Raw genomic sequence first — 26401 nt, 5'->3', positions numbered from 1 at the left:
GCAGAACTCTTGAAAGGCTCAGCACTTTGAAAGCACTAGGCACCACTCCTTTTAGCCAGGTACAGTACATAGAAACTAGGCAAATAAAAAAGCAAGGCAATGTCAACACCAGGAAAACCAGAGAGTTACATAAGAAATGAACAACAGAGAAGAAAGAAACAATATTTATATGGTCACAATAATGTAAACATTTTCACTGACTTGACTACAAGTTAAAATAATATTAGGAAGATGGGTAAGAGGAAGTGTGGGATTAGTAGTGTAAGGTAGCCAAATCCTCCATGGCAGGGGGCGGGAAGGAGAGGGTAATAGATAACCTCTGAAGTTGGTAAGTCAAAATAGTGAGATGACCACATTATTTAGAAATAAGAAGATAAAAACAATTAGTAAGGAGTTAAATGTGGTTGATTCTGGGATCAGGACTCTGGAGTGAGGCAGGTGACTACTTTATTTCCTTATGTGTTTTTAATCACAATTTGATTTTTTAAAACCATGTGATTATTAGTTTGATGGTTAAACATGTAACTGAATGGATAAAACATATATAGGAAGTAAGGATAAATAGTAACCTCAGACAAGTTATTTGTTCTACTAGGCAAATATTCAAAATAAAAAATTAACTGGAATAAAAAACTCCAAGTGATACCAACAAGTGAAAGAATAGGGGCAGGGAGACAATAGGAAAAGTGTCTGCAGAAAGCAGGGAGGATGATAGTGTGCCAACATTCTTGTGTTATTGTAAGACTCCAACATTGATAACTTTAAACGCTGGTAGAGAAAAATAATCATAATCATGGGTTAGAAGTAACCACAACGAGAATAAAAATAGAATGTACAGCTTCCAAACCTGCAGAAAGAAATCTGATCTATAAAAAAAAGAAACAGAAAGCATGCTAAGTACAAAACTTATAGTAAGGTAGCAAAAATATACAAAGTAACAACTGATAAAACCATGAGACTATATCAACAACTGGAGATTTTAAAATATATTTCTCTTAGAAACAGCAAAGAGACCCCCCCAAAAGCAAATATGAAGACAAATTTAAAATATACATTCACTTTAACATACTGTACAATCTAACATAATTCCCTACTCCATTTTTTCACATGGAAGTATTTCTCTAGAATAACACTGGTGCCTCTTTCTCCCTCCTTCTCTCCCTAGTTTACTAACAGCTTCTTAGGGAAGGAGTGATTTAGCTGATTGGCGAGTTTGGAAGGAGAAACTATACACATGCAGTTTTCCATTCTCTCTCTACTCTCATTGGAGCTGCCTGCCTACCTACAGTTAAAGTGCTTTCTGTTGTTTTCCTGACCATTCTGTAAGTTTGGTGGGTCACTCTACCTGAGACTGGATAGAAAGTTTAATTTAGGGAAATATTAGCAAATCGTATGTCATGCATTCCAAACTACCTTTAACACAAAGTTCACCGACAACAAGCCCTCCCTATCTGCTCAAAGTCTTCAATCAGCTGTTCAGACTCTTATTCTTAAATATAAGCAGGCAGCCAAAGTTCAGCAGAAACCTGAGGAAAATCTTTATTGTGATAGAGATAAAACATAAACACACACACACACACACACACACACACACACACACACACACACACAGTAACACAGGGGAAAGAAAAGACTATGTAGGAAAATGGAAACTTCAAAACAAAGTAATTTAGGGACTTCCCTGGTGGTCCAGTGGGTAAGACTCCAAGCTACCAATGCAGGGGGCCCAGGTTCGATCCCTGGTCCGGGAACTAGATCCCGCATGCATGCCACGAGTAAGAAGTCCACATGCCGCAACTAAAAGATCCTGCATGCTGCAACTAAGACCTGGTGCAGCCGAAATAAATAAACAAATAAAAAACAAAGTAATTTACAATCATTAATGTCCTCGGATGGATCCTACAAGCTTCTAGAGAGGAAAACAAAAACAAAAACAAAATAGAGCACATATAAAGGATCAAGAATCAGAACAGCTTCAGCCTTCTCAGTGGCCACAATGGAAGCTAGAGACAACAGAGAAATTCCTTCACATTTTTAAAGAAAAACAACTGCAAACTTGGAGTTCTATATCCATACTATTATTCAAATTGAGATTAGAATTAAAGACATTTTCAGACATTCAAGGACCCACACTTTACCTCCCATGCAGCCTTTCTCAGGAAGCCTTTACTCCAAGAGAGTAAACCAAGAAAGAGGCAAATGTAGGGTACAGAAATAAGAAAGATCATAGGACTCCTCAGGAAAATACAGAACCCGGGGTAATTGTGCACCAGGCAAAGAGAGCAGCCAGTTCAGATTTGTGCAGAATGACTCAAGAGACTTCAACTGATGTTTTCTTACAGTATACCTTATTTTTAAGAAATCTGACAGTGCCTGGGTGAGCCTGGCCTAGGTTATTAGCTGTACTTGGCTTGCGAGACCATGTGCTGATGGTCTAGCTCTTTCCTTCTGCTCCCTGGATCTTTTGAGAACACACAAGTGTTCTGCTTTGACCTACTCCTGAGTGCTGAAGGATAGCCATAGGGAGCTTAAAAGCGGAAAAGCCTAAGCAGCGCACTCCTCCTGTGTCACAGGCAGTATCCAGCTCTAGGAGCTGGCACATATTTCAAAATACATAAACTGTGGATAACCCTATGTTTCCCAATATTTGCTCAGGGCCTTGCCCAATTACTTTCTCCAGAAAAGGCTCTTGTAAAATTTCAGAGACAACGAAGCCAGACTATGACCCAGTGCCTCTTTTCAGCTTATCTTCTGGGACACCTCATCAAACAGTGGCAATTCTGCCTTCTGAATATAGTTACATTTCTGCATGATACCCCACTTTTATATTAATCATCTTCCATGCTCATTTATATGTATATTTTTGATAAAACAAATTATTTCATTGAAAAAAATAACATCAAGTAGGAATGCAAGAATGGTTCAATACCAGAAAATCAATGTTATACTCTATATGACTATTACTAAAGGTGAAAAATCAAAAGATCATCTAAACAAAGGCACACTTAAATTATCAATAAAAGGGAACTTCTTTTGATAAAGACTAACTAGCATAAAACTCCAGCAAACATCACATTTAATAAAGAAACTTTAGATTCTGAAGTAGAAATAAGATAAAAATGCCAGCTACCACAACTACTGTCAAATACAGACTGGCAACCTGGCTGAAACAATAAAGAGGAAAGAAAGGTATAAGGACTGAAAAGGAAGAAATAAAACTCATTATTTGCATTTGCACTTAGATAGACAACCAAAGAGAATCAATAACTTTAGAACTAAAAAGCATTCATCAAAGCTGGAAATACAAGATCAACATCAAGTTCAACATATTTCTCTGATCAGAAATAATAGGATACCATTTTCAATGGCAACGAAAAGTATGAAGTACCTAGGAATTAGCCAAAAAAACAAATAAAAAACCCATAAACACATGATGTCCAGAATAAATGAAGAAAAAAATTATGTTCACAAATGTGATGATTTGTAAAAATGTTAATTCTAAATTAATCTGCAAATTCAATTCCAATAAAAATCTCAGCAGCTTGTTTTGGGGAACTTGATAAACTGATACTAAAATGTATACATAGAATAAAAATCCACAAACAGCTAAGGTAATTTTAACAAAGTAGGACAAATAGATTCACCTATTAAGACATATTACAAACTTATATTAAAAGTGTTGTACTGGGAAAGGAATTGACATTTATCAATAAACAGAACAGAGAGCCTCAAACAGTTTCATGCTTATGGAAACTTGGTATGTAATGAAATGGGAAAATATGGAGTTAATAGATGGTGTTAGAAAAACTTACAATTCTACTCTGCATGCCCGGCAGACATTCACACTCACAAGACCCAAAAGGCACCAAGGTCACTTAGCTTGCCAGAAAGGTATAGCACAGTAAACACAGCATATAGAGGAGAGCATCCACTTTAGGTAATCCTCACATGCCACAGGAACCACTATGGTATAAAAATCCCTGAAGGTGGGTTCCACATCTCCCCAAGGAGGAACAAGCTTGGTTATCAGTTGTACCTTACTCAGAGAAATCTCAAAGCCTGTGCTTTTTACAATAAAAAAATGTTGCTGGGTAAACAGCTGGCATTCCTTATTTATCTTAACCCACTGTTTCAAGGAAATAGTGCTAAGGAGAAAGTAAATCCAAGATAATTTTCCTCCAGAGAGAGAGAGAGAGAGAAGTGGTTTTGTTAATAACACTTTTCCCTTAATGATTAGCTGAAGAAAAAGTTGGATTCATACCTTATACTATATCCAAAAATAAACTCCAATTATATTACATGTAAATGGTAAAACTATAACACTGATAGAACAAGACCTAAAAAATACAAACAACTGGGGGCAAAATTTAAAATTTCTATTCCATGAAGGACACCAAAGACAAGAATTAATAAATGACCAGCCTAAGTTATTTCCAACATCTGAACCTGACAAGGAAACATTATTTAGACTATATAAAGAATTTCTTCTACTATAATCAGCAAGAAAGAGAAAAGTCTAATAGAAAAATGGGCAAATTATATGTATAGGCAATCCATAGCCTGGAAAACCAGAATTACTAAAAAGCATATGCTTAGACTTATTAGTAATCAGATAATGCAGATTAAACAAAATACAATTTCATACATTATCAGATTAACAACAATCAGAAAATATCAAGTACTGCTGAAGATGTAGAGAAAATGAAATCCTCATGTCTTGCTGGTGTAAGTGCAAATTGGTACAACCATTTCCGAGAACAATCCAGCATTACTAACTGAAATTAAATATGCATATACTCAAAACCCCAGCCATTCTACTCTAGGACATATATACCAAAGAAACTACAGGGCAGGGTCATAGGAAGAAATGTACAAGTTTGTAGAAGTGGGAACAGCTGGAAATAACCTAAATATCTATGACTAGAGGAAAAGATAAGCTATGGTATGTGAATACAATAGAATAATATGCAGCATGCTATATACAGTAACATGAATAGATCTTAAAAACCTAATATTTTATAAAAGTTAGAAGCAAAATTAAATTTATACCATAATATCATTTATATAAAATTTAAAAGTTATACAAAATAAATGTTATTATACAGTTTTTCAAAGAAATATATCAAAAATTTGGAAGATGGCTTGGAAGGATAAACATTAAATATAGTAGAGAGTGGGGAGTATGGTAATTGCAGGCAGGAGATGAAGAAAAACTATTAAGGTAAAATGAAGCAGAACAAAAGTGTAGGTTTTCTAGACCAATGATACTGCTGTCATTAATAAACAGTATAATCAATGATTGAGTCAATGCTGAGCACATGAAATCCTTAAAAAAAGAAATGATTTATATGAGGAGAGAAACACAGTTAGACTAAAACATTTCTTCATTAAATGTGAAGAACTATCCATAGGGCATAATATAGTGAGTACCCCGTAGGATTCGTGAGTTAGCTGTCTTTAAAAGAAACAGTTCATTCTCCCAAATAAGATAAGCTAAATAAAAACAACATATAATATGAAAGGACACTTAAAGGCAATGCTTAAAAAACAAAATTTCTTTGTGTTGAACAAATATTTCACTGCATTTTTCTAGGCTGTTCTGGTATTCAGCAAAATAATTTAAAATTACATTTTGGGCAAAGTTATAAGTAAAAGTAAACTAATTTTAATTTTTAATTATGTGTGAATCTGAAATTTTAGAATGATATAAATACCTTGTGACATTTTTAACAGGATGTAAGAAATTTAAATATACATGGAAAAAATTACAAATAAGTAGTTGCCATAATCTCTTACTTTTGACTGTGCTTCATATTTTAAAAAAAGCACTCTCATGTAAGGCAGATGTAGTAGCTATCTCCAATGTTATCAATGAGGAAACTGAAAAATAATCTTACAGTAAGTAAGTAGTGGTGTCCACACTAGAACCTAGGTCTCCCAAAACCTAGATTTGAGGCCTTATTTTTATTTAACTCACCTTCTAGATAATTTTTATATAAATGTAAATTTAATATTTTCTTTAAATCACAAGGAAATAGAGCAGACACATTGGTTTGCAGTAGTTAATATACACAATGATATGAAGAAAAATACAGAGACTTTTACATTAATTGCAATCCTGCAAAAAGAGTTAACAGTTTGTCTTCAAAAAATGTCAATCAAGTTTAATATATTTTTATTTGTCCAGTAAAAGTAACTTCACAATCTATTAAAAATAAAATTTTAACTGCATTTAATATCGTTCTTTTTTCTACTAAAGAAAGCACAAGATAAAGGACAGCAGTATTCAAGTAAATATATAATTATGACACACTGATAGACTAAATCAAGTACCTAAATGAAATGTTAAAACATGAAAATTTATAGTCCTCTTACCTTTTCCTTTCTACACTGATAAACTACAATCAGAAAAAAATTTTAAATGAAACCTGTTTTCTTGTTGTAACTTGTGATTTATTATTTTATTTAATTGAAAGTGTTTTAGTTTCAGTTAGTAATTTCTGTAAAGTACCAGTCCTTAAATAAGTTCCTAAAAATAATAATGTTGGAGCCTTAAACACTACATTTAGTCATCTAAAAAAGGTTACAAAATTTCTCTGCTTATTCTAGTCCTAAATTCCTTTTCTAGATTCTTAATAGAAAAGGAATTTTCAGACACAAATCGTTACCAGTCAGATAATATACATTGCAATTTAGCATTCTTAACCAAAAACAAACAAACAAAACAAAACCAAAAACACCCTAAGAAAAGTCAATTTTTTTTTTTTTTGGTCATGCCATGCAGGCATGTGGGATCTTAGTTCCCCTACCACCAGGGATGGAACCTGCGCCCCCTGCATTGGAAGCTCGGAGTCTTAACCACTGGACCACCAGGGATATCCCAAGTCAAATTATTTTTGTCATTCATTCTGTACTATACTCTTCTCCCTATACATCTTTAATAGCAATCACAAGTACTATCTTAAAGACCCACCTTTTCTAATCTAAATAGCGCCGACTCAACATTTCACCTCTACTTCACTTCTAGTATTCAATTTAGATGTCTCAACGCCAAATTTAATAATTTATCAAAAACTGTTTCAGTAACAAAATTTCCATAAATTACTTTCTAACAAACAAAGCAGAACCTCTAATTGTAGAACACAAATGGAAAATAATATATAAGTAACTTAATCTCCTTAACTCGAAGGTTTGAAGAACCGGGTGTTTGAAAAATATGCCTAAGATAAACAGATTTTACTATCTTATTACTTTTTCTGCACGGGCTCAACATTTGTATTTTAAATGATATATTACTTATTATATTGTCTCAAAAGAGCGATTCCCAAGAAGCCTTTAGTAAAATTCTATGTTGCTTATACACATACTTGGTTCCTAATGTTTTAGTTTGAACTGTTCTAGAATTACTTACTTGTTGAACATAAAGTCTGTAAGAAGAAAGATAAAAATACTAAATCAAAATCTTTATCAAATAATTCAAAGTTTTCAACAATATATGTAAATGTATTCTTGTACCCTGTATTCCTGATAGTATTATTTTTGTAGTATGATCACAGCAAGTACATGAATTTTCCAGTTTTGTGGGGAAATACTCAGTGTTCTGAAATTTAACTAGATTTAAAATCATTATTAAACAAAAAACAAGTCAAATAGCACTATCATATTCTAAATGGCAATTCAGCATTTTATTTATAGTCTCAGTAGTAAAAACCAAACCTAAAAGAAATGTGTACCCAATGTGACACACTCTCAATGTTTAAAGAACAGCCTGAATGTGGAATTTTAAAAAGTTAATTATATTAGGTAGAAGCAGAGAATCTATGAAAAGATTTAAAATCGTTGCTGCTAGAACTGAGTTGGAAACTCAAAGGACTTGAGTCTTGGCTGGAGGAAAACAAAGTAAATCTTTCATATATGTATTCTGATTCACCCAGGATGAAAACTAATCATACTGTAAAGGGATATGATCCTCTGAAGAAATGGAAATAATCTGTAAGAAAGATAAATTATAGCCTCTTTATTAGCAGGGAAAACTATTAGGGCTATATGTCACCCTGGAACCATTTCCTTCACAATGTTTCTAGTGACTTTTCCAAGATAAATTTTTAAAAAATACAATAAAAGATAAAAGTATCAATTGTCGGTGGGTGAAAACATATTACTACTGCCTAAAGCAAACCCAATACCGGATGTAATACACATCAGAAAATTTTTATTATTCTGTTTAATTAAAGTTGTAGAAAAATTAGCCTTTTTGCCTGTTCTGATATTTATATGTTGTCACTCAACTTCTGAGGATTCCAAGTCAATTAATCTAGAATTTTAAAATGCATTAGTGATCCCTACTGTAGCAAACTGTGTATTCTATAGTTCATGAATCTTATTCTTTCAATAAACACAGGGTTTTAAATAAGATGAAAATGATACTCTCCATAATCTTAAAATCTAGGCAAAACAAATATCCTCATGGTCCAGTAACAACTCATAAAATGTAACCAGGTCACTAGACCAACATACCAGTGTACAACTTTAATAATTTCTAGCAGCAAAACATCTGGAATAGCCATTAACAAATGTTTTCACTGGATTGAAGATTAATTTCTTTGTAAGAAGAAATTTTTTTAAAGTACTCTGAAGTATAGTTCAGCTGCAGGTAAACATGAAAGTTATCAAAGATCTTGTTTACCTCCATTTTTCCCAGTGGAATCAAGTGCAACTGGAACCTTATTACTTTCAACAAAAACAGATTCAAAGGCAGCTTCCTGTTCATCCAAAGAATCAGCAGCTGTTGCTCCTTTAATTAGTGTTGTGTTGGTAAAAGACTGTTGCTGCTTGGAAATTTTACTGGATTCCACTGTTTTTCTACCTCTTCTTTTACCAAGAATTTTGACATAATTAGCAGGTATAAGTCCTGTTGTTTGACCATCAAGACTGGCCAGAAGCCAACCACGCACTCTGGGTTGCTGTTCTGATGGAAGAAAAGACAGCCTTGTAATTATCACATACTTTGAGGGTCCAACAGAATATTGATAATAAAATGTTAAGTAAAATCTCTGTTACACTTACATAATAAAGTACATAAACAAATAGTGTACATGAATATTCAAAAAATCAAGATGAGTAGGTTTAATTTTAGGATCCCTTCTTATAACTTACACTTTTAATTTTATATTTACTAAATATTTTTTCAGCCTTGAAGAACATGAAGTTTACATCAGTTGGTGCATTCATAGAGTAAAAAGATTCAGTTCTATCAAAAGATGAAAATTAACATCAATGTCTTTCATATTTTAAATTGAAATTTAAGGAATGAATATCTCATTACTTCTCAATAGGATAAGTTAGGGGTAAGTATAGAAAATATATACATTTACGTAAGGCAGCTTTCTTTATATACTTTTGGCTGAAATATAAAATTCATTCTATATGATTGTGATGTATAATCCTGAAGGACAGTGAATGTTAATTTTAATCCAAGGTGGGCAAAAATTGAAGACCTCAGTTACCTATAGCTACGTAACAAAAAGTTAAAGGCAAGCTTAAAGTAGGAAAGATTATTTAAATATTCAATTTTGTACTTTGATATTCTCCTATCTATTTTATCCATGTCTTTAAAAACCTGTTTAACTGTTAAGTTTTAGTTCAACACTATAATTTAGGCACAATATGACATTTTCATGTTTAATATTACTCTATAATAAGAAAAAAAAAGTTAAATTAACTATGTCTGTGACTGATTTTGTTCTAAATGCCCACACATAGTTTACTTGAGCAATGGAGGAAAGCAACGAAGCAAAGCCAAAGTGTTAAAAGGCACTATTAGTTGAAGAATAATCTGAGATATAAAATTTTTCTGGAATATTATAATTTAGTTGAAAGAAACAACATTTGATCTTTATTCTTTAATTAGATTTATTAAAACTAATTATCTGTATTTTCCTCTAACAATAAATCTTAAAAACAAATAATTCTTTTGAAATCTAAAATAGTTACTATTTTCACTAGAAGAGAAACATGAATATAATACCTAAAAGCCAGGATTTTTGAAAAGTTACATTTTATTTTATTATTTATTATTTAAAAATTTTTCTTGGAAGCCTAGGTTTTGTGTGTGAAGAGATGAGGCAGAGATTTAGCAAATTTGATCCAAAATTTTCTATTATTTACATATTAAACTAATGATTTGACCATTGAAGGTATTTTTCCCTTATGTAAACAGTGACTAACACCAATAAAAGGTTAAAGTTTCCATTAATAGATCACATGGAAATCAGCCAAAGTGGTTAAAAATACAGGTTCTGAAGTCAGATAGGTTCATAGTCCAGCTCCAACACACTGGACAATTTACTCATTCCGAATCTCGCTTTCCTCATGTGTAAACCAGGAACAGGATAATAACAGTACTCACTTTACAGCATTATTATAAGGTTTAAATGAAATATGTAAAGTACAGTGCCTAGTACATTTTTTTTTCCTTTTTTTGGCCGCCCCATGGCTTGCGGGATCTTAGTTCCCCAACCAGGGATTGAACCTGGGCCCTTGGCAGTGAGAGCGTGCAGTCCTAACCACTGGACCACCAGGGAATTCCCCCTAGTACATATTAAGCAGTCTATAAATGACAGCTGTTATTATTGTTACTAGTATCTTTGCCAACAAAATGTGACTTTTCGTAGCAAACCTGAATCCCCACAAATACACAAAAAATCTTTTTTTTTGTAAATCCACAAAAATTCTGATCATTACTGGGGAAAGGTGGAGGAAAAGGCCATTTTGTCTGGAGCCATTAAAAACTATTAGTGACCTCGTCTGAAAATTAACCTGAATGCCTATAAATTTCTTGCTGAGGTTCTTTAACACATCATGACAGTAATTCCTAAATATTCATGTTGAAGTTTCTAAAGTAAACATTATTCAAGTAAAAAAGAAAGCAATACTAGTCCCAGCAATAAAAGACCAATAGGGATGCTTAGATGATGCTAGACAATTACTTTGGTTTATTAGATTTGTTACACTTAGCGCTTACCTCATGTTTTGGGGTGGTGATTAAAAGTGTTTTGAGTTTAGAAGAGATTATATAAACAAAATCTTTCCTTATCTCAGTGAAATATTATTGGAACAACTCTGATGGGACATTTTTCTCCCACTCCCCCAGATTTAGAAGGTCTACATTGACAAAGAGAAATCCTAGTAATTACTTCTGAGTTAACTAACAGTGACCAAGATCCTTTAATGCAGTTTTTAATATTACATTTACAAATTCTAAAAATGCACAGATAATTCCAATTTATTCATGTTTTATTACCTTTGAGAGCTAAGTTTAGCATATCACCAGCACGGAAAGAAATTTCTTCTTCGGATACAGCAACAAAATCATATTCTGCTCTAGCAACTACATGGTCATCCTCACCACTTGCCCAGTTGGTATTGTCTATAAACCAAATTAAGAATTAAGATTAGGTTAGTAAAACTTAAAAAAAAAGAAAAAATATTTCAGTGGCTATGTTTTGCAAACTGTATAAACTTATTTGCCAAGAGAAAAGTTCCCCCCAAAGTAAATTCCACAATTAACACTACGTAAAATCAACAATATGTTCATTACGATACCTATTATAAACTTTTTCCTATTCTTTAAGCTCCAAATTCTAGTTCCCTTAAAGCCAGGGGTCAGCAATTTTTTTGTAGAGTAAAAAAATTTTTGATAGTAAATATTTTAGGCTTTGCAGGCCATGAGGCAAAATTGAACATGTTGTATAGCTTCTTATATAAAGAGAGAAAAAAATTTTCCATAAATTTTATGAAAAATTCAAAATATAACAATTGAATTCTTTTTTTGTAATATAGGTCTACTACAAAGAACGGAATCTTTTTGGGATAGGATAATATTTCACTTAATTTGGGGTTCAAAGGTAGTGTTTTCTATCACCAATATCAAAATTGCAAATATTCATCTGTTAACGCTAATTTGTAATGAGATTTGAGGTATTTCATTTTGAAAATGTTTTTTCACATAGATATGTATTGCCAAATTCTGATATCAATACATTGAACATGTGGTTTTAATTGAGCATATTCATCCTAAGAAGATGAATAGAGTAGAATTCTGTTAAATTCCTTCGATATTAACCTTTTAACATGTCCTTACATTAGATACTAATCACTTCCAAATGAAGATTAAATGGAAACTCCTCAACGGCAGTTAAATGGATTTTGAAATATGGACATTTCCTTCGCACTTGCATGGAGGTCCAAAAACACTTCTGAATTGTAGTTTGAGCTTGAAAAGTGTATCTGCTGCAAATTTATGTGGGAAGGGAAATCTTGTTTCCTTAACTTTTGACAACCTGGGTGGGGGGTGTATAAAGCAGTGTGATATTACTTGCGAGTCAAACAATATTAGTTGCTGTCAAAATAACTTCACTCCAATGTAAGTTTCACAATATAATTGCTATTCTGCCTTATAGTTTTAGGTTGAATTCATTAAGAAGATTACCAAATCTGCAGCAAAAGCTGATTTCCAAAGCCATTAGGCGTTTTCTAAGAGTGGCTGATGGTGGTTCTTGTTTTTCAGAAAAATTTCAGTCTTGGCCTTGATCCCTCAAAAAGAGTAATAAAACTTAACCACTGACTGCTCAGCCATCTAACTGCTGTGTGGTAGGGCAAGTCAGGATCTTCAGCTTCTGCTTCTGACAAAAATTCACAGAACTGACAATAGTTATGTCCACAAGGGTGACTGAAGTTCACCTTTGACATTACTAATTCAGTAACACATGATAAATTCAAATATTTTCTGCAATGTACCTGCTGATGAATACAATGAATAACTATAGGCTTTAAAAACCTTATATTTTCAAAACTCTAAATTTTGTCCAACTAAGCCTTTTTCTGTTCCACACAAATTTTTACCACCATCAGTCACAACACATCTTTGCAGATAAGTGTTTTTTCCAAATTCTTTGAAAATATTCTTGTCTGTAGTTGTTCCATGCAGACTATTCAGAGGCTACATCTTCAGTCACTTCAAATTCAACACTGACTCTTCCAATAAACCACTGAGCAGTAACAATATCTATTGGGTCATCATGAGCCAAGTAAATCCATTTGAACTCATCTGCCTTGTTTTAAAATGACTATTAAAATGATGTTGTTTCAAATACCCTTCAAGAAACTGTTCTCCCTGAAAGGTTAACAGTCTTAAACAAGTTTACTTTCTCTGACACATTTCCTTGGCTGTTGCAATAACCACTGGTAAACAGATTTCCTTGCTAATCTGACAAATGAGCCTCTCAGAAACTTATTTTGGTTGCAGGCTTATTTTTTCTTCTTTTGCTTATTTATTTGTTTATGGCTGCGTTGAGTCTTCGTTGCTGCGTGCGTGCTTTCTCTAGTTGAGGCGAGCAGGGGCTACTCTTTGTTGCAGTGCACAGGCTACTCATTGTGGTGGCTGCTCTTGTTGTGGAGCACAGGCTCTGGGCGCGTGGGCTTCAGTAGTTGTGGCACACGGGCTCAGTCGTTGTGGCTCGCAGGCTCTAGAGCGCAGGCTCAGTAGTTGGGGCACACGGGCTTAGTTGCTCTGTGGCATGTGGGATCTTCATGGACCAGGGCTTGAACCCATGTCCCCTGCATTGGCAAGCGGATTCTTAACCACTGCGCCACCAGGGAAGTCCCTTCTTTTGCTCCTTCCCCCGACCCCTTTTGGGTGAGGAAATTCTGCTATGATGAGCTATTCCATTTTAAATTTTCTAATTTTTCTGACTGTTGACTTCCTGTGAGTTGGGAATATTGGGATGAGTGCTCAGTCTGGTAATGCTGATGTACTGGGTTGGCCAAAGAGTTTGTTTTTTTCTGTAAGATGGCTCTAGTAGTGCTTAGTTGTCTTTATCTTCATTTGAAACAATTTTGTTAGACTGTTTTGTGACAGCTGTTATATCAGCAAAAAAAAAAACATCAAAATTGGTGAATTTTTGTGTAGCCATTTTAATATTGAGGATGGAAGGAAAAAAGCAACATTTTCGGCATATTATGCTTTATTATTTCAAGAAAGGTAAAAACACAACTGAAGTGCAAAAAAAGATTTGTGCAGTGTATGGAGAAGGTGCTGTGACCGATCGAACGTGTCAAAAGTGGTTTGCGAAGTTTCGTGGTGGAGATTTCTCGCTGGATGATGCTCTACGGTCGGGTAGACCAGTTGAAGTTGATAGCCATCAAATTAAGACATTAATTGAGAACAATCAATGTTACACCACGCGGGAGATAGCTGACATACTCAAAATACCCAAATCAAACGTTGAAAATCAGTTGCACCAGCTTGGTTATGTTAATCGCTTTGATGTTTGGGTTCCACGTTAGTTAAGCGAAAAAAACCTTCTTGACAGTATTTCCACATGTGATTCTCTACTTAAGCGTAATGAAAATGTTCCTTTTTTTTTTTTATGGGAAGCCACTGAGAAGTGTTAGTCTTGAAATGACTAATGGTCAGATTTGCGCAGCATTGTGCAGGATACACAAAGCACGGGGTGCCAAAGGGGCTTTTTTTTTTTTTTAATTTATTTATTTATTTATTTTTGGCTGTGTTGGGTCTTCGTTTCTGTGCGAGGGCTTTCTCTAATTGCGGCAAGCGGGGGCCACTCTTCATCGCGGTGTGTGGGCCTCTCACTATCGCGGCCTCTCTTGTTGCGGAGCACAGGCTCCAGACGCGCAGGCTCAGTAGCTGTGGCTCACGGGCCTAGCTGCTCCGTGGCATGTGGGATCTTCCCAGACCAGGGCTCGAACCCGTGTCCCCTGCATTGGCAGGCAGATTCTCAACCACTGCGCCACCAGGGAAGCCCTGTTCCGTTTTTAAAACAAATTATGACGGGCGATGAAAAGTGGATACTGTACAATAATGTGGAATGAAAGAGATCGTGGGGCATGTGAAATTAACCACCACCAACCACACCAAAGGCCGGTCTTCATCCAAAGAAGGTGATGTTGGGACCTCTCTGGTGGCGCGGTGGTTAAGACTCCATGCTCCCAATGCAGGGGGCTCGGGTTTGATCCCTGGTCAGGGAACTAGATCCCACATGCATGCCACAACTAAGAGTTCACATGCCACAACTAAGGACCCCATGTGCTGCAACTAAGGGGTGGGTGAGCTGCAACTAAGACCCGGTGCAACCAAATGAAAATAAATAAATAAATAAATATTAAAAAAAGAAGGAAAAAAAAAACAAAGAAAGTGACGTTGTGCATAAGGTGGGATTGGAAGGGAGTCTTCTATTATGAGCTCCTTCCGGAAAACCAAATGATTAATTCCAACAAGTACTGCTCCCAATTAGACCAACTGAAAGCAGCACTCTACGAAAATCGTCCGGAATTAGTCAACAGAAAACACATAATCATCCATCAGGATAACGCAAGACCACATGTTTCTTTGATGACCAGGCAAAAGCTGTTAGAGCTTGGCTGGAAAGTTCTGATTTATCCATGGTATTCACCAGACATGGCACCTTCATTCAGATTTCCATTTATTTCAGTCTTTACAAAATTCTCTTAATGGAAAAAATTTCAATTCCCTGGCAGACTCTAAAAGGCACCTGGAACAGTTCTTTGCTCAAAAAGATAAGAAGTTTTGGGAAGATGGAATTATGAAGTTGCCTGAAAAATGGCAGAAGGTAGTGGAACAAAATGGTGAATATGTTGTTCAAGAAAGTTCTTAGTGAAAATGAAAAATGTGTCTTTTATTTTTACTTAAAAACCAAAGGAGGACTTCCCTGGTGGCGCAATGGTTGAGAATCCGCCTGCCAATGCAGGAGACACAGGCTCAAGCCCTGGTCCGGGAAGATCCCACATGCCGCGGAGCAACTAAGCCCATGTGCCACAACTACTGAGCCTGCGCTCTAGAGCCCGTGAGCCACAACTACTGAGCCTGCGTGCCACAACTACTGAAGCCCATGCGCCTAGAGCCTGTGCTCCTCAATGAGAAGCCACCGCAGTGAGAAGCACGTGCACCACAACGAAGAATAGCCTCCGCTCACCGCAACTAGAGAAAGCCTGCACGCAGCAACAAAGACCCAATGTGGCCAAAAATAAATAAATAAAATTAAAAAAAACACAACAAAAACCAAAGGAACTTTTTGGCCAACACAATATATTGTAATCCTTTAACATAGCTATGTTGTCACTGCATAATAAATGTAATAATGGTTTACCACCTAATTCAGCAACAAAATAATCCAGACTATACTGTGTCTTAAAAGTGTGACCTTCAAAGTCCACTTCACTCTTCTTTTCTTGTGTGGCATGTATGTACTCATAATAAAAATATATATTGCAGTATAACAATACATGTGGCACTCAACACATTGCCAAATTATGTTACTGACATCTGCAGTGTGCAGAACAAGTGCAAAGCAATGAGAGTGCCAACATAGATAGGATCTCTATGTTACAAACTACTCAACTCTGGTCTTTCAGTACAAAAGTAGCCATAACAATACATACATGAATGAATGTGGCTGTGTTCTAATAAAACTTTACTAATGGACACAGATATTTGAATTACATATAATTTTAACATGTCACAAATAGTATTCTTTTGGATTTTATTCTTAGTTTGTGGGCTGTACAAAGACAGGAGCAAGGCCGATCTTGCTGACAGGCTATCATTTGCTGACCCCTGTCCTAAGCAGCTAAGAAGTCATAGGGCCTAAGCTTCCTCAGTTCCACTTTTCCTCAAAAATGTCTTAGTATCATTACCCATTGCTCCCTCTTTGTCCTCAGATAAAAAAATTGCCCCTCCTTTTCACCTGCCTTGGATGGTATCTTCTCCCACCTCTTACAGGAGGCTTCATCTTTTGCCTCCTGTTTCTCCCTCATCAACAATCAATCCTTCTCTACAGACTCCTTTCTTTCAGCCTAAAAACATTCCCAGATTTCACTTCATAAAAGACAAAGCACAACAAAAAAACTGAAAACTACCACATCAACTTGCTCCTACCCAAGCAGGCTGTTGATTTTTCTCCCTCCATTCATTGTTAATCTTTTCTTTTTTCACACCTTCTGATTTTATATACCCTTTATACTCCTCCATAGTTTCTGTCTCCTCCACTTTACTAAAATTGCTTGCTGGAGCTGATGACCTCCAATTGCCAAATCTGATGATCTTTTTTCAATTCTCGATCTTATCTTACTACAGCATCTGACACCAGGCATCACCCTTCTCCCCCTTCTTGAAATTTCCTCCTTTCACCTTCACTTCTATAACACAGGATTAACACAGTTCTACTTCCGCCCTTCCTGGTTTCCATCTTAGTCCCTCTTTTCTCTCTACCACTGTAATATAATCCACTAACACTATTTCAACTCTCACTTTTATGTGGATGACTCTTAAATATTTCATTTTTCACCTCTTTCCTAAGATCCTTTCCTGCCTTTTAAACTGCGTTCTAAAACTTTCTCAAGTTCCATTTGAATGTCCCACTGGCACAACCAAACTCAATATAGCTCTAATGAAATGAATGATAATCATTCACAAACCAGTTGTTCCACGTGATTTCTCTGTATCTATTTTATTGACTTTACCTTCAAATAAATATCCAGAATGTGACCCACCTCAGAACCTGCATCACTGCGACCCAGAGCCAAGCCACCATCATTTCCCACTTGAATTACTATTAATGGCCTCTTGATTCTCCAGACTGGTCTCTTTGGCCCTAGCTCTACCTAAAAACCATTCTCAGGAAAAAGATTTTTTTTTTAAACCTGAGTCAAATCATATCACTCCTTTGCTCAAAATTCTGCCATGACTTCGCATTTCAGAATAAAAGCCAAAGTTCTTAAAAATGTCTACAAGGCTTATACCATCTACACACTGTACTCTTCCCTCCTTCATCTCCTGGTACTCTGACTTTGCTCCATTCGTACTGGCCTCCTGTCGTTCATGTGACATGCCAGGCACACTGCCACTTAAATAACTTTGCAGTTCTGCTGTTCCCTATGCCTCCAGCAGTTCCCTCATACAGCTTACCCCCTTTATCTCCTTCAGAGAGGCCTTCCTGTGTGTAGCTCTGTAACCCCATTTCCTACCACTGGCACTCTGCAACACTCTTCCCTGTTTTATTTTTTTCCTATGGCATTTATTACCTTGTGACTTACTATATATTTGACTTACTTGTTTATTGCTGTCTCTACCCACTAGTCACAAGGGCAGGAATTTTTAAAATCTGTTTTACTCACTGCTATATCCCTAGATCCTAGAACTGTGTCTGGTATGTAGTAGGCACTCAACAAATATTTGTTAACAAATAAAACATTATCCCTCTCATAACTCAATTTTAAAGGTCTAGGGCATTTCAGTTCCTCCTTTCCCTTTATGTACTCCATCTAGCTAGTAACTAAATCTGTTACATCTATTATATCTTTGCTGCTTTTCACATACCCTAGTTCAGGTTTTCATTATTTCTCATCCATTCAAATGCAAAAGCATCATAAGTGATGTCCTTAAATTAATAAATATTTAGTAAGCACCTTCGATATGCTGGTCAGGTTGTTAGCTTTTGGGAATACAATGGTGAATATAACCCAAAATTGTTTATTACTCTTACCATCCAATTTCAACCTGTGTTAACCTGCACTGACCTATTTTAAACACTTAAGACAGACTGACCTCTTCACAGCACTGTTTATATGTATGTCATAAGCCTGCTTTAAAAAACAAAAACAAAAGCAGACAACCAAAAAACCATCCTTTCCTTACTAAATGAAGATTAAGTCTTGTCATGGAAATTAAGATCTTCCATTATTAGGCTCCAATCTAATTCCTCAGCCTTACTTTTTAATATCCTTCTATTCAATACTACAGGACAGCTGATGAACAAATCTCATATTTCCGACCTATATACTTTTGTTCAAACTACTCCATCTGCTTCAGTCTTTTTTTTTTTTTCCATGTAACTGATGGAATGTTACCTATCTTTCGAAAATCTAACTTAGATGTTACTTCTTTCTGGATATGAATAGTCAAAAAATGTCAGCTTCACTTCTGAACTGAGATAATACTCTGTACCAGTTGACAAAGTAGAGGCTTAACAGTCAAATATGCCTGGTTCTGTTTCTGGTTCTGGCTTATTAAAGATGTGACCTTGAGCAAGAGACTTCTCTGAACCTCAGTTTTACCACTTGTAAAATGAGGATAATTTCTCTTAGGATTGTTGTAAGAATTAAATGAGTAAAATACACGAAATACTTAGCACAGTGTCTTGCATATAAAAAAGGCTCAATAAGAAGGAAGAAGAACTACAGTCCTGCAGCCTGTGAAATAAAAACCACATTCACAGAAAGATAGACAAGATGAAAAGGCAGAGGGCTATGTACCAGATGAAGGAACAAGATAAAACCCCAGAAAAACAACTAAATGAAGTGGAGATAGGCAACCTTCCAGAAACAGAATTCAGAATAACGATAGTGAAGATGATACAGGACCTCGGAAAAAGAATGGAGGCAAAGATCAAGAAGATGCAAGAAATGTTTAACAAAGATCTAGAAGAATTAAAGAACAAACAAACAGAGATGAACAACACAATAACTGAAATGAAAAATACACCAGAAGGAATCAACAGCAGAATAACTGAGGCAGAAGAACGGATAAGTGACCTGGAAGACAGAATGGTGGAATTCACTGCTGCGGAACAGAATAAAGAAATAAGAATGAAAAGAAATGAAGACAGCCTAAGAGACCTCTGGGACAATATTAAACACAACAACATTTACATTATAGGGGTCCTGGAAGGAGAAGAGAGAGAGAAAGGACCCAAGAAAATATTTGAAGAGATTATAGTCGAAAACTTCCCTAACATGGGAAAGGAAATAGCCACCCAAGTCCAGGAAGCGCAGAGAGTCCCATACAGGAAAAACCCAAGGAGAAACACGCTGAGACACATAGTAATCAAACTGGCAAAAATTAAAGACAAAGAGAAATTATTGAAAGCAGCAAGGGAAAAACGACAAATAACATACAAGGGAACTCCCATAAGGTTAACAGCTGATTTCTCAGCAGAAACTCTACAAGCCAGAAGGAAGTGGCATGATATACTTAAAGAGATGAAAGGGAAGAAACTAAAACCAAGATTACTCTACCCAGCAAGGATCTCATTCAGATTCGATGGAGAAATCAAAAGCTTTACAGACAAGCAAAAGCTAAGAGAATTCAGCACCACCAAACCAGCTCTACAACAAATGCTAAAGGAACTTCTCTAAGTGGGAAACACAAGAGAAGAAAAGGACCTACAAAAACAAACCCAAAACAATTAAGAAAATGGTAATAAGAACATACATATTGATAATTACCTTAAACGTGAATGGATTAAATGCTCCAACCAAAAGACACAGGCTTGCGGAACGGATACAAAAACAAGACCCATATATATGCTGTTTACAAGAGACCCACTTCAGACCTAGGGACACATTCAGACTGAAAGTGAGGGGATGGAAAAAGATATTCCATGCAAATGGAAATCAAAAGAAAGCTGGAGTAGCAACACTCATATCAGATAAAATAGACTTTAAAATAAAGAATGTTACAAGAGACAAGGAAGGACACTACATAACGATCAAGGGATCAGTCCAAGAAAAAGATATAACAATTATAAATATATATGCACCCAACACAGGAGCACCTCAATACATAAGGCAACTGCTAAGAGCTCTAAAAGAGGAAATCGACAGTAACACAATAATAGTGGGGGACTTTAACACCTCACTTACACCAAATGGACAGATCATCCAAACAGAAAATTAATAAGGAAACCCAAGCTTTAAATGACACAATAGACCAGATAGATTTAACCGATATTTATAGGACATTCCATCCAAAAACAGCAGATTACACTTTCTTCTCAAGTGCGCACGGAACATTGTCCAGGATAGATCACATCTTGGGTCACAAATCAAGCCTCAGTAAATTTAAGAAAATTGAAATCATATCAAGCATCTTATCTGACCACAACTCTGTGAGATTAGAAATCAATTACAGGGAAAAAAAACGTAAGAAGCACAAACACATGGAGGCTACACAATACATTACTAAATAACCAAGAGATCACTGAAGAAATCAAAAAATACCTAGAGACAAATGACAATGAAAACACAACAATCCAAAACCTATGGGATGCAGCAAAAGCAGTTCTAAGAGGGAAGTTTATAGCTATACAAGCCTACCTCAAGAAACAAGAAAAATCTCAAATAAACAACCTAACATTACACCTAAAGGAACGAGAGAAAGAAGAACAAACAAAACCCAAAGTTAGCAGAAGGAAAGAAATCATAAAGATCAGAGCAGAAGTAAATGAAATAGAAACAAAGAAAACAATAGCAAAGATCAATAAAACTAAAAGCTGGTTCTTTGAGAAGATAAACAAAATTGATAAACCATTAGTCAGACTCATCAAGAAAAAGAAGGAGAGGACTCAAATCAATAAAATTAGAAATGGGCTTCCCTGGTGGCGAAGTGGTTGAGAATCTGCCTGCCAATGCAGGGGACACGGGTTCGAGCCTTGGTCTGGGAAGATCCCACATGCAGCGGAGCAACTAGGCCCGTGAGCCACAATTACTGAGCTTGCGTGTCCGGAGCTTGTGCTCCGCAACAAGAGAGGCCACGACAGTGAGAGGCCCGCGCACTGCGATGAAGCGTGGCCCCCGCTCGCTGCAACGAGAGAAAGCCCTCGCACAGAAACGAAGACCCAACACAGCCAAAAATAAATAAATAATTAATTTAAAAAATAATAATAATAAAATAAAATAAAATTAGAAATGAAAGAGGAGAAATCACAACTGACACTGCAGAAATACAAAGGATTATAAGAGATTACTACCAGCAACTCTATGCCAATAAAATGGACAACCTGGAAGAAATGGACAAATTCTTAGAAAGGTATAACCTTCCAAGACTGAACCAGGAAGAAATAGAAAATATGAACAGACCAATCACAAGTAATGAAATTGAAACTGTGATTAAAAATCTTCCAACAAACAAAAGTCCAGGACCAGATGGCTTCACAGGTGTATTCTATCAAACATTTAGAGAAGAGCTAACACCCATCCTTCTCAAACTCTTCCAAAAAATTGCAGAGGAAGGAACACTCCCAAACTCATTCTAGGAGGCCACCATCACCCTGATACCAAAATCAGACAAAGATAATACAAAGAAAGAAAATTACAGACCAATATCACTGATGAATATAGATGCAAAAATCTTCAACAAAATACTAGCAAACAGAATCCAACAACACATTAAAAGGATCATACACCATGATCAAGTGGGATTTATCCCAGGGATGCAAGGATTCTTCAATATATGTAAATCAATCAATGCGATACACCATATTAACAAATTGAAGAAAAACCATATGATCATCTCAATAGATGCAGAAAAAGCTTCTGACAAAATTCAACACCCATTTATGATAAAAACTCTCCAGAAAGTGGGCATAGAGGGAACCTACCTCAACATAATAAAGGCCATACACGACAAACCCACAGCAAACATCATTCTCAATGGTGAAAAACTGAAAGCATTTCCTCTAACATCAGGAACAAGACAAGGATGTCCACTCTTGCCACTATTATTCAACATAGTTTTGGAAGTCCTAGCCATGGCAATCAGAGAAGAAAAAGAAAGAAACGGAATACAAATTGGAAAAGAAGAAGTAAAACTCTCACTGTTTGCAGATGACATGATACTATACATAGAGAATCCTAAAGATGCCACCAGAAAACTACTAGAGCTAATCAATGAATGTGGTAAAGTTGCAGGATACAAAATTAATGCACAGAAATCTCTTGCATTCCTATATACTAATGATGAAAAATCTGAAAGAGAAATTAAGGAAACACTCCCATTTACCATTGCAACAAAAAGAATAAAATACCTAGGAATAAACCTACCTAGGGAGACAAAAGACCTGTATGCAGAAAACTATAAGACACTGATGAAAGAAATTAAAGATGATACCAACAGATGGAGAGATATTCCATGTTCTTGGATTGGAAGAATCAATATTGTGAAAATGACTATACTACCCAAAGCAATCTACAGATTCAATGCAATCCCTATCAAATTACCAATGGCATTTTTTACAGAACTAGAACAAAAAGTCTTAAAATTTGTATGGAGACACAGAAGACCCCGAATAGCCAAAGCAATCTTGAGGGAAAAAAACAGAGCTGGAGGAATCAGACTCCCTGACTTCAGACTATACTACAAAGCTACAGTAATCAAGACAATATGGTACTGGCACAAAAACAGAAATATAGATCAATGGAACAGGATAGAAAGCCCAGAGATAAACCCACGCACCTACGGTCAACTCATCTATGACAAAGGAGGCAAGGATATACAATGGAGAAAAGACAGTCTCTTCAATAAGTGGTGCTGGGAAAACTGGACAACAACATGTAAAAGAATGAAATTAGAATACTCCCTAACACCGTACACAAAAATAAACTCAAAATGGATTAGAGACCTAAATGTAAGACCAGACACTATAAAACTCTTAGAGGAAAACATAGGAAGAACACTCTATGACATAAATCACAGCTAGATCTTTTTTAATACACCTCCTAGAGTAATGGAAATAAAAACAAAAATAAACAAATGGGACCTAATGAAACTTAAAAGCTTTGGCAAAGCAAAGGAAACTACAAACAAGACGAAAAGACAACCCTCAGAATGGGAGAAAATATTTGCAAACGAATCAACGGACAAAGGATTAATCTCCAAAATATATAAACAGCTCATTCAGCTCAATATTAAAAAAACAAACAACCTAATCAAAAAATGGGCAGAAGACCTAAATAGACATTTCTCCAAAGAGGACATACAGATGGCCAAGAGGCACATGAAAAGCTGCTCAACATCACTAACTATTAGAGAAATGCAAATCAAAACTACAATGAGGTATCACCTCACACCAGTCAGAATGGGCATCATCAGAAAATCTACAAACAACAAATGCTGGAGAGGGTGCGGAGAAAAGGGAACCCTCTTGCACTGTTGGTGGGAATGTAAATTGATACAGCCACTATGGAGAACAGTATGGAGGTTCCTTTAAAAAAGTAAAAATAGAATTACCATATGACCCAGCAATCCCACTACTGGGCATATACCCGGAGAAAACCATAATTCAAAAAGACACATGCAGGGCTTCCCTGGTGGCACAGTGGTTAAGAATCCGCCTGCCAATGCAGGGGACACGGGTTCGAGCTGTGGTCCGGGAAGATCCCACATGCCGTGGAGCAACTAGGAATATGCCTGGGCTCCACAACTATTGAGCCAGCGTGCCACAACTATTGAAGCCCGTGTGCCTAGAGCCCATGCTCTGCAACAAGAGAAGGCACTGCAGTGAGAAGCCCATGCAGTGCAACGTAGAGTAGCAACAAAGACCAAATGCAGCCGAAAATAATAAATAAACAAATTTATTTAAAAATAAATAAATTAATTAATTTAAAAAAAAGAAAAGACACATGCACCCCAATATTCATTGCTGTGCTATTTACAATAGCCAGGTCATGGAATCAACCTAAATGCCCATCGATGGATGAATGGATAAAGAAGATGTGGTACATATATGCAATGGAATATTACTCAGCCATAAAAAGGAACGAAATTGGGTCATTTGTAGAGACATGGATGAATCTAGAGACTGTCATTCAGAGTGAAGTATGTCCGAAAGAGAAAAACAAATATCGTATATTAACACATATACGTGGAACCTAGAAAAATGGTACAGATGAACCAGTCTGCAGGGCAGAAATTGAGTCACAGATGTAGAGAACAGATGTATGGACACCAAGGGGGTAAAGCAGTAGGGGGTGGGGGTGGGAGTGTGATGAATTGGGAGATTGGGATTGACATGTATACACTGATGTGTATAAAATGGATGAGTAATAAGAACCTGCTGTATAAAAATATAATTAAAATAAAATTCATAAAAATAATTTTAAAAAAAGCTCAATAAGTCTTATGTTTCTCCCCAAGTGTCGTACTACTTACTCTTTATGCCTCATTACAATTACCTATTTATGTGTCTCGCCCACCTCTCTCCCAGTAAGTTTTAGAAAGATAAAGGGATTATGCCCTATGTTATCTTTGTATCTTCCACAGCATCAAGTTCAGTGACTTGTGAACAGTAGTTAAGTAATGTGTGCTGTTAAACTGAACTAACAAAGAATAAATCAACAAGCCTGTTTTTGCTACATGTTCCTCTTCCAGTTTTGAAGTTCTTAACTGAAAATATAACTGGATCAAAATATTAAATACAAATGAATAAAGAAAGCTAATTTAATCTATTCTTGAAATTTGAGATTGTTATATGGTTTTTGAACCCATTCTATTACTCTTACCTGTTACTTCGTCACTGTGAGTAGACAGCAGTTTCCAGATGAGGTAAGGACCACCAAGGATAACAGCAAAGAACAAGAATATTGGCCAAGATTTTGCTGAGTTAGTTGCTCTGTCCTCAGCACCAAGGCAAGCCACAGTTCCTTCACTTTCTGCCCATAGGTCCTCATTCTCAGAGTCTCTTCTTAAACCTATCATCCATTGTAACCGTCTGTAAAGATACCTTATAGTCCTAACTAATGCAAAAGCTGAAAAAACTTTTGTGAAGTGTATTTTTAATCGGGAAAAGTGGTTTGCTACATCCAATACAGCCCTGAAACTGTTATAGACAGCTGAAAAGGTAGCATCCATCATCATGCTGACAGAGGCAAATGCATGCACAATACTTTCAATGGACTGAAATGCACCTCTGCTGCTTTCTTCAGCTTGCTGAACAAATCTACTAGGTGGAAGATCATCTATACGAAGGCGGTTATAGCCCAACCCATTATACCCATAACTATAAGGGCTATAGCTTCCATAAAATGAATTTCCATAGGCACCATATCCAGAAGAAAATGAACTGTAAGCAGGTCTGAAAGTGTTCACATTACTGCTTCCTGTCTGCTGGGATGGCCTTGGAAGAATAGGCGGTGGCACTCTGGTAAGTGTTGGTTGTCCAGGTCTTGTCAATAAAGTAGGACCCAAATCAGCAGATCTAAAACCAAAAAGGATTCAAAGTTGTAACTTAAGCACACAATAAATTCATTCAAAGTAACTATTAAACACTTTGTATATACCTAGTGTTATGACAGATCCCACTAAAGATGTCTTAAGAGTAAGGAATAGTCTCTAATATCCAGATGCTTAGAATCTGTGTTAAGACAAAATGGATAAGATAAAAGAGCTGACTGAACTCTACATTCTTGTTTACTTATGCTGCATTATTAGTAGTATCTTCAATCTGTGGTTTCTTTTTAAGACACATGTCCATTTCCTCAGGGTTAGTTACAACTCGATATCTGTCCATCCTTACACCTAAATGGCACT

The 26401-nt window shown here is 35.9% G+C and overlaps 1 protein-coding gene across 3 annotated transcripts in view; it reads right to left on the bottom strand.

Moving 5' to 3' along the window:
* Nucleotides 1-26401, bottom strand: part of PEX13 (peroxisomal biogenesis factor 13) — a 48470-nt gene that overhangs the window by 4767 nt on the left and 17302 nt on the right. For 2 of the 3 annotated variants that reach the window (XM_061211083.1, XM_061211082.1), the window contains exons 2-4: nucleotides 25375-26069; nucleotides 11303-11428; nucleotides 8687-8968 (exon numbers count right to left, since the gene is read on the bottom strand). In XM_061211083.1, the coding sequence (XP_061067066.1) occupies nucleotides 8687-8968; nucleotides 11303-11428; nucleotides 25375-26069 (1103 nt within the window). Of the gene's footprint in view, nucleotides 1-8593; nucleotides 8969-11302; nucleotides 11429-25374; nucleotides 26070-26401 lie in introns of those variants that run through there. The other variant, XM_061211081.1, reaches the window with a different exon arrangement.

This window comes from Eubalaena glacialis, chromosome 14, assembly GCF_028564815.1.
Source record: "Eubalaena glacialis isolate mEubGla1 chromosome 14, mEubGla1.1.hap2.+ XY, whole genome shotgun sequence".
Lineage (NCBI taxonomy): Eukaryota > Metazoa > Chordata > Mammalia > Artiodactyla > Balaenidae > Eubalaena > Eubalaena glacialis.
Note: the sequence above shows the minus strand (reverse complement) of the source record. Positions and strands in the feature narration are given on the sequence as shown.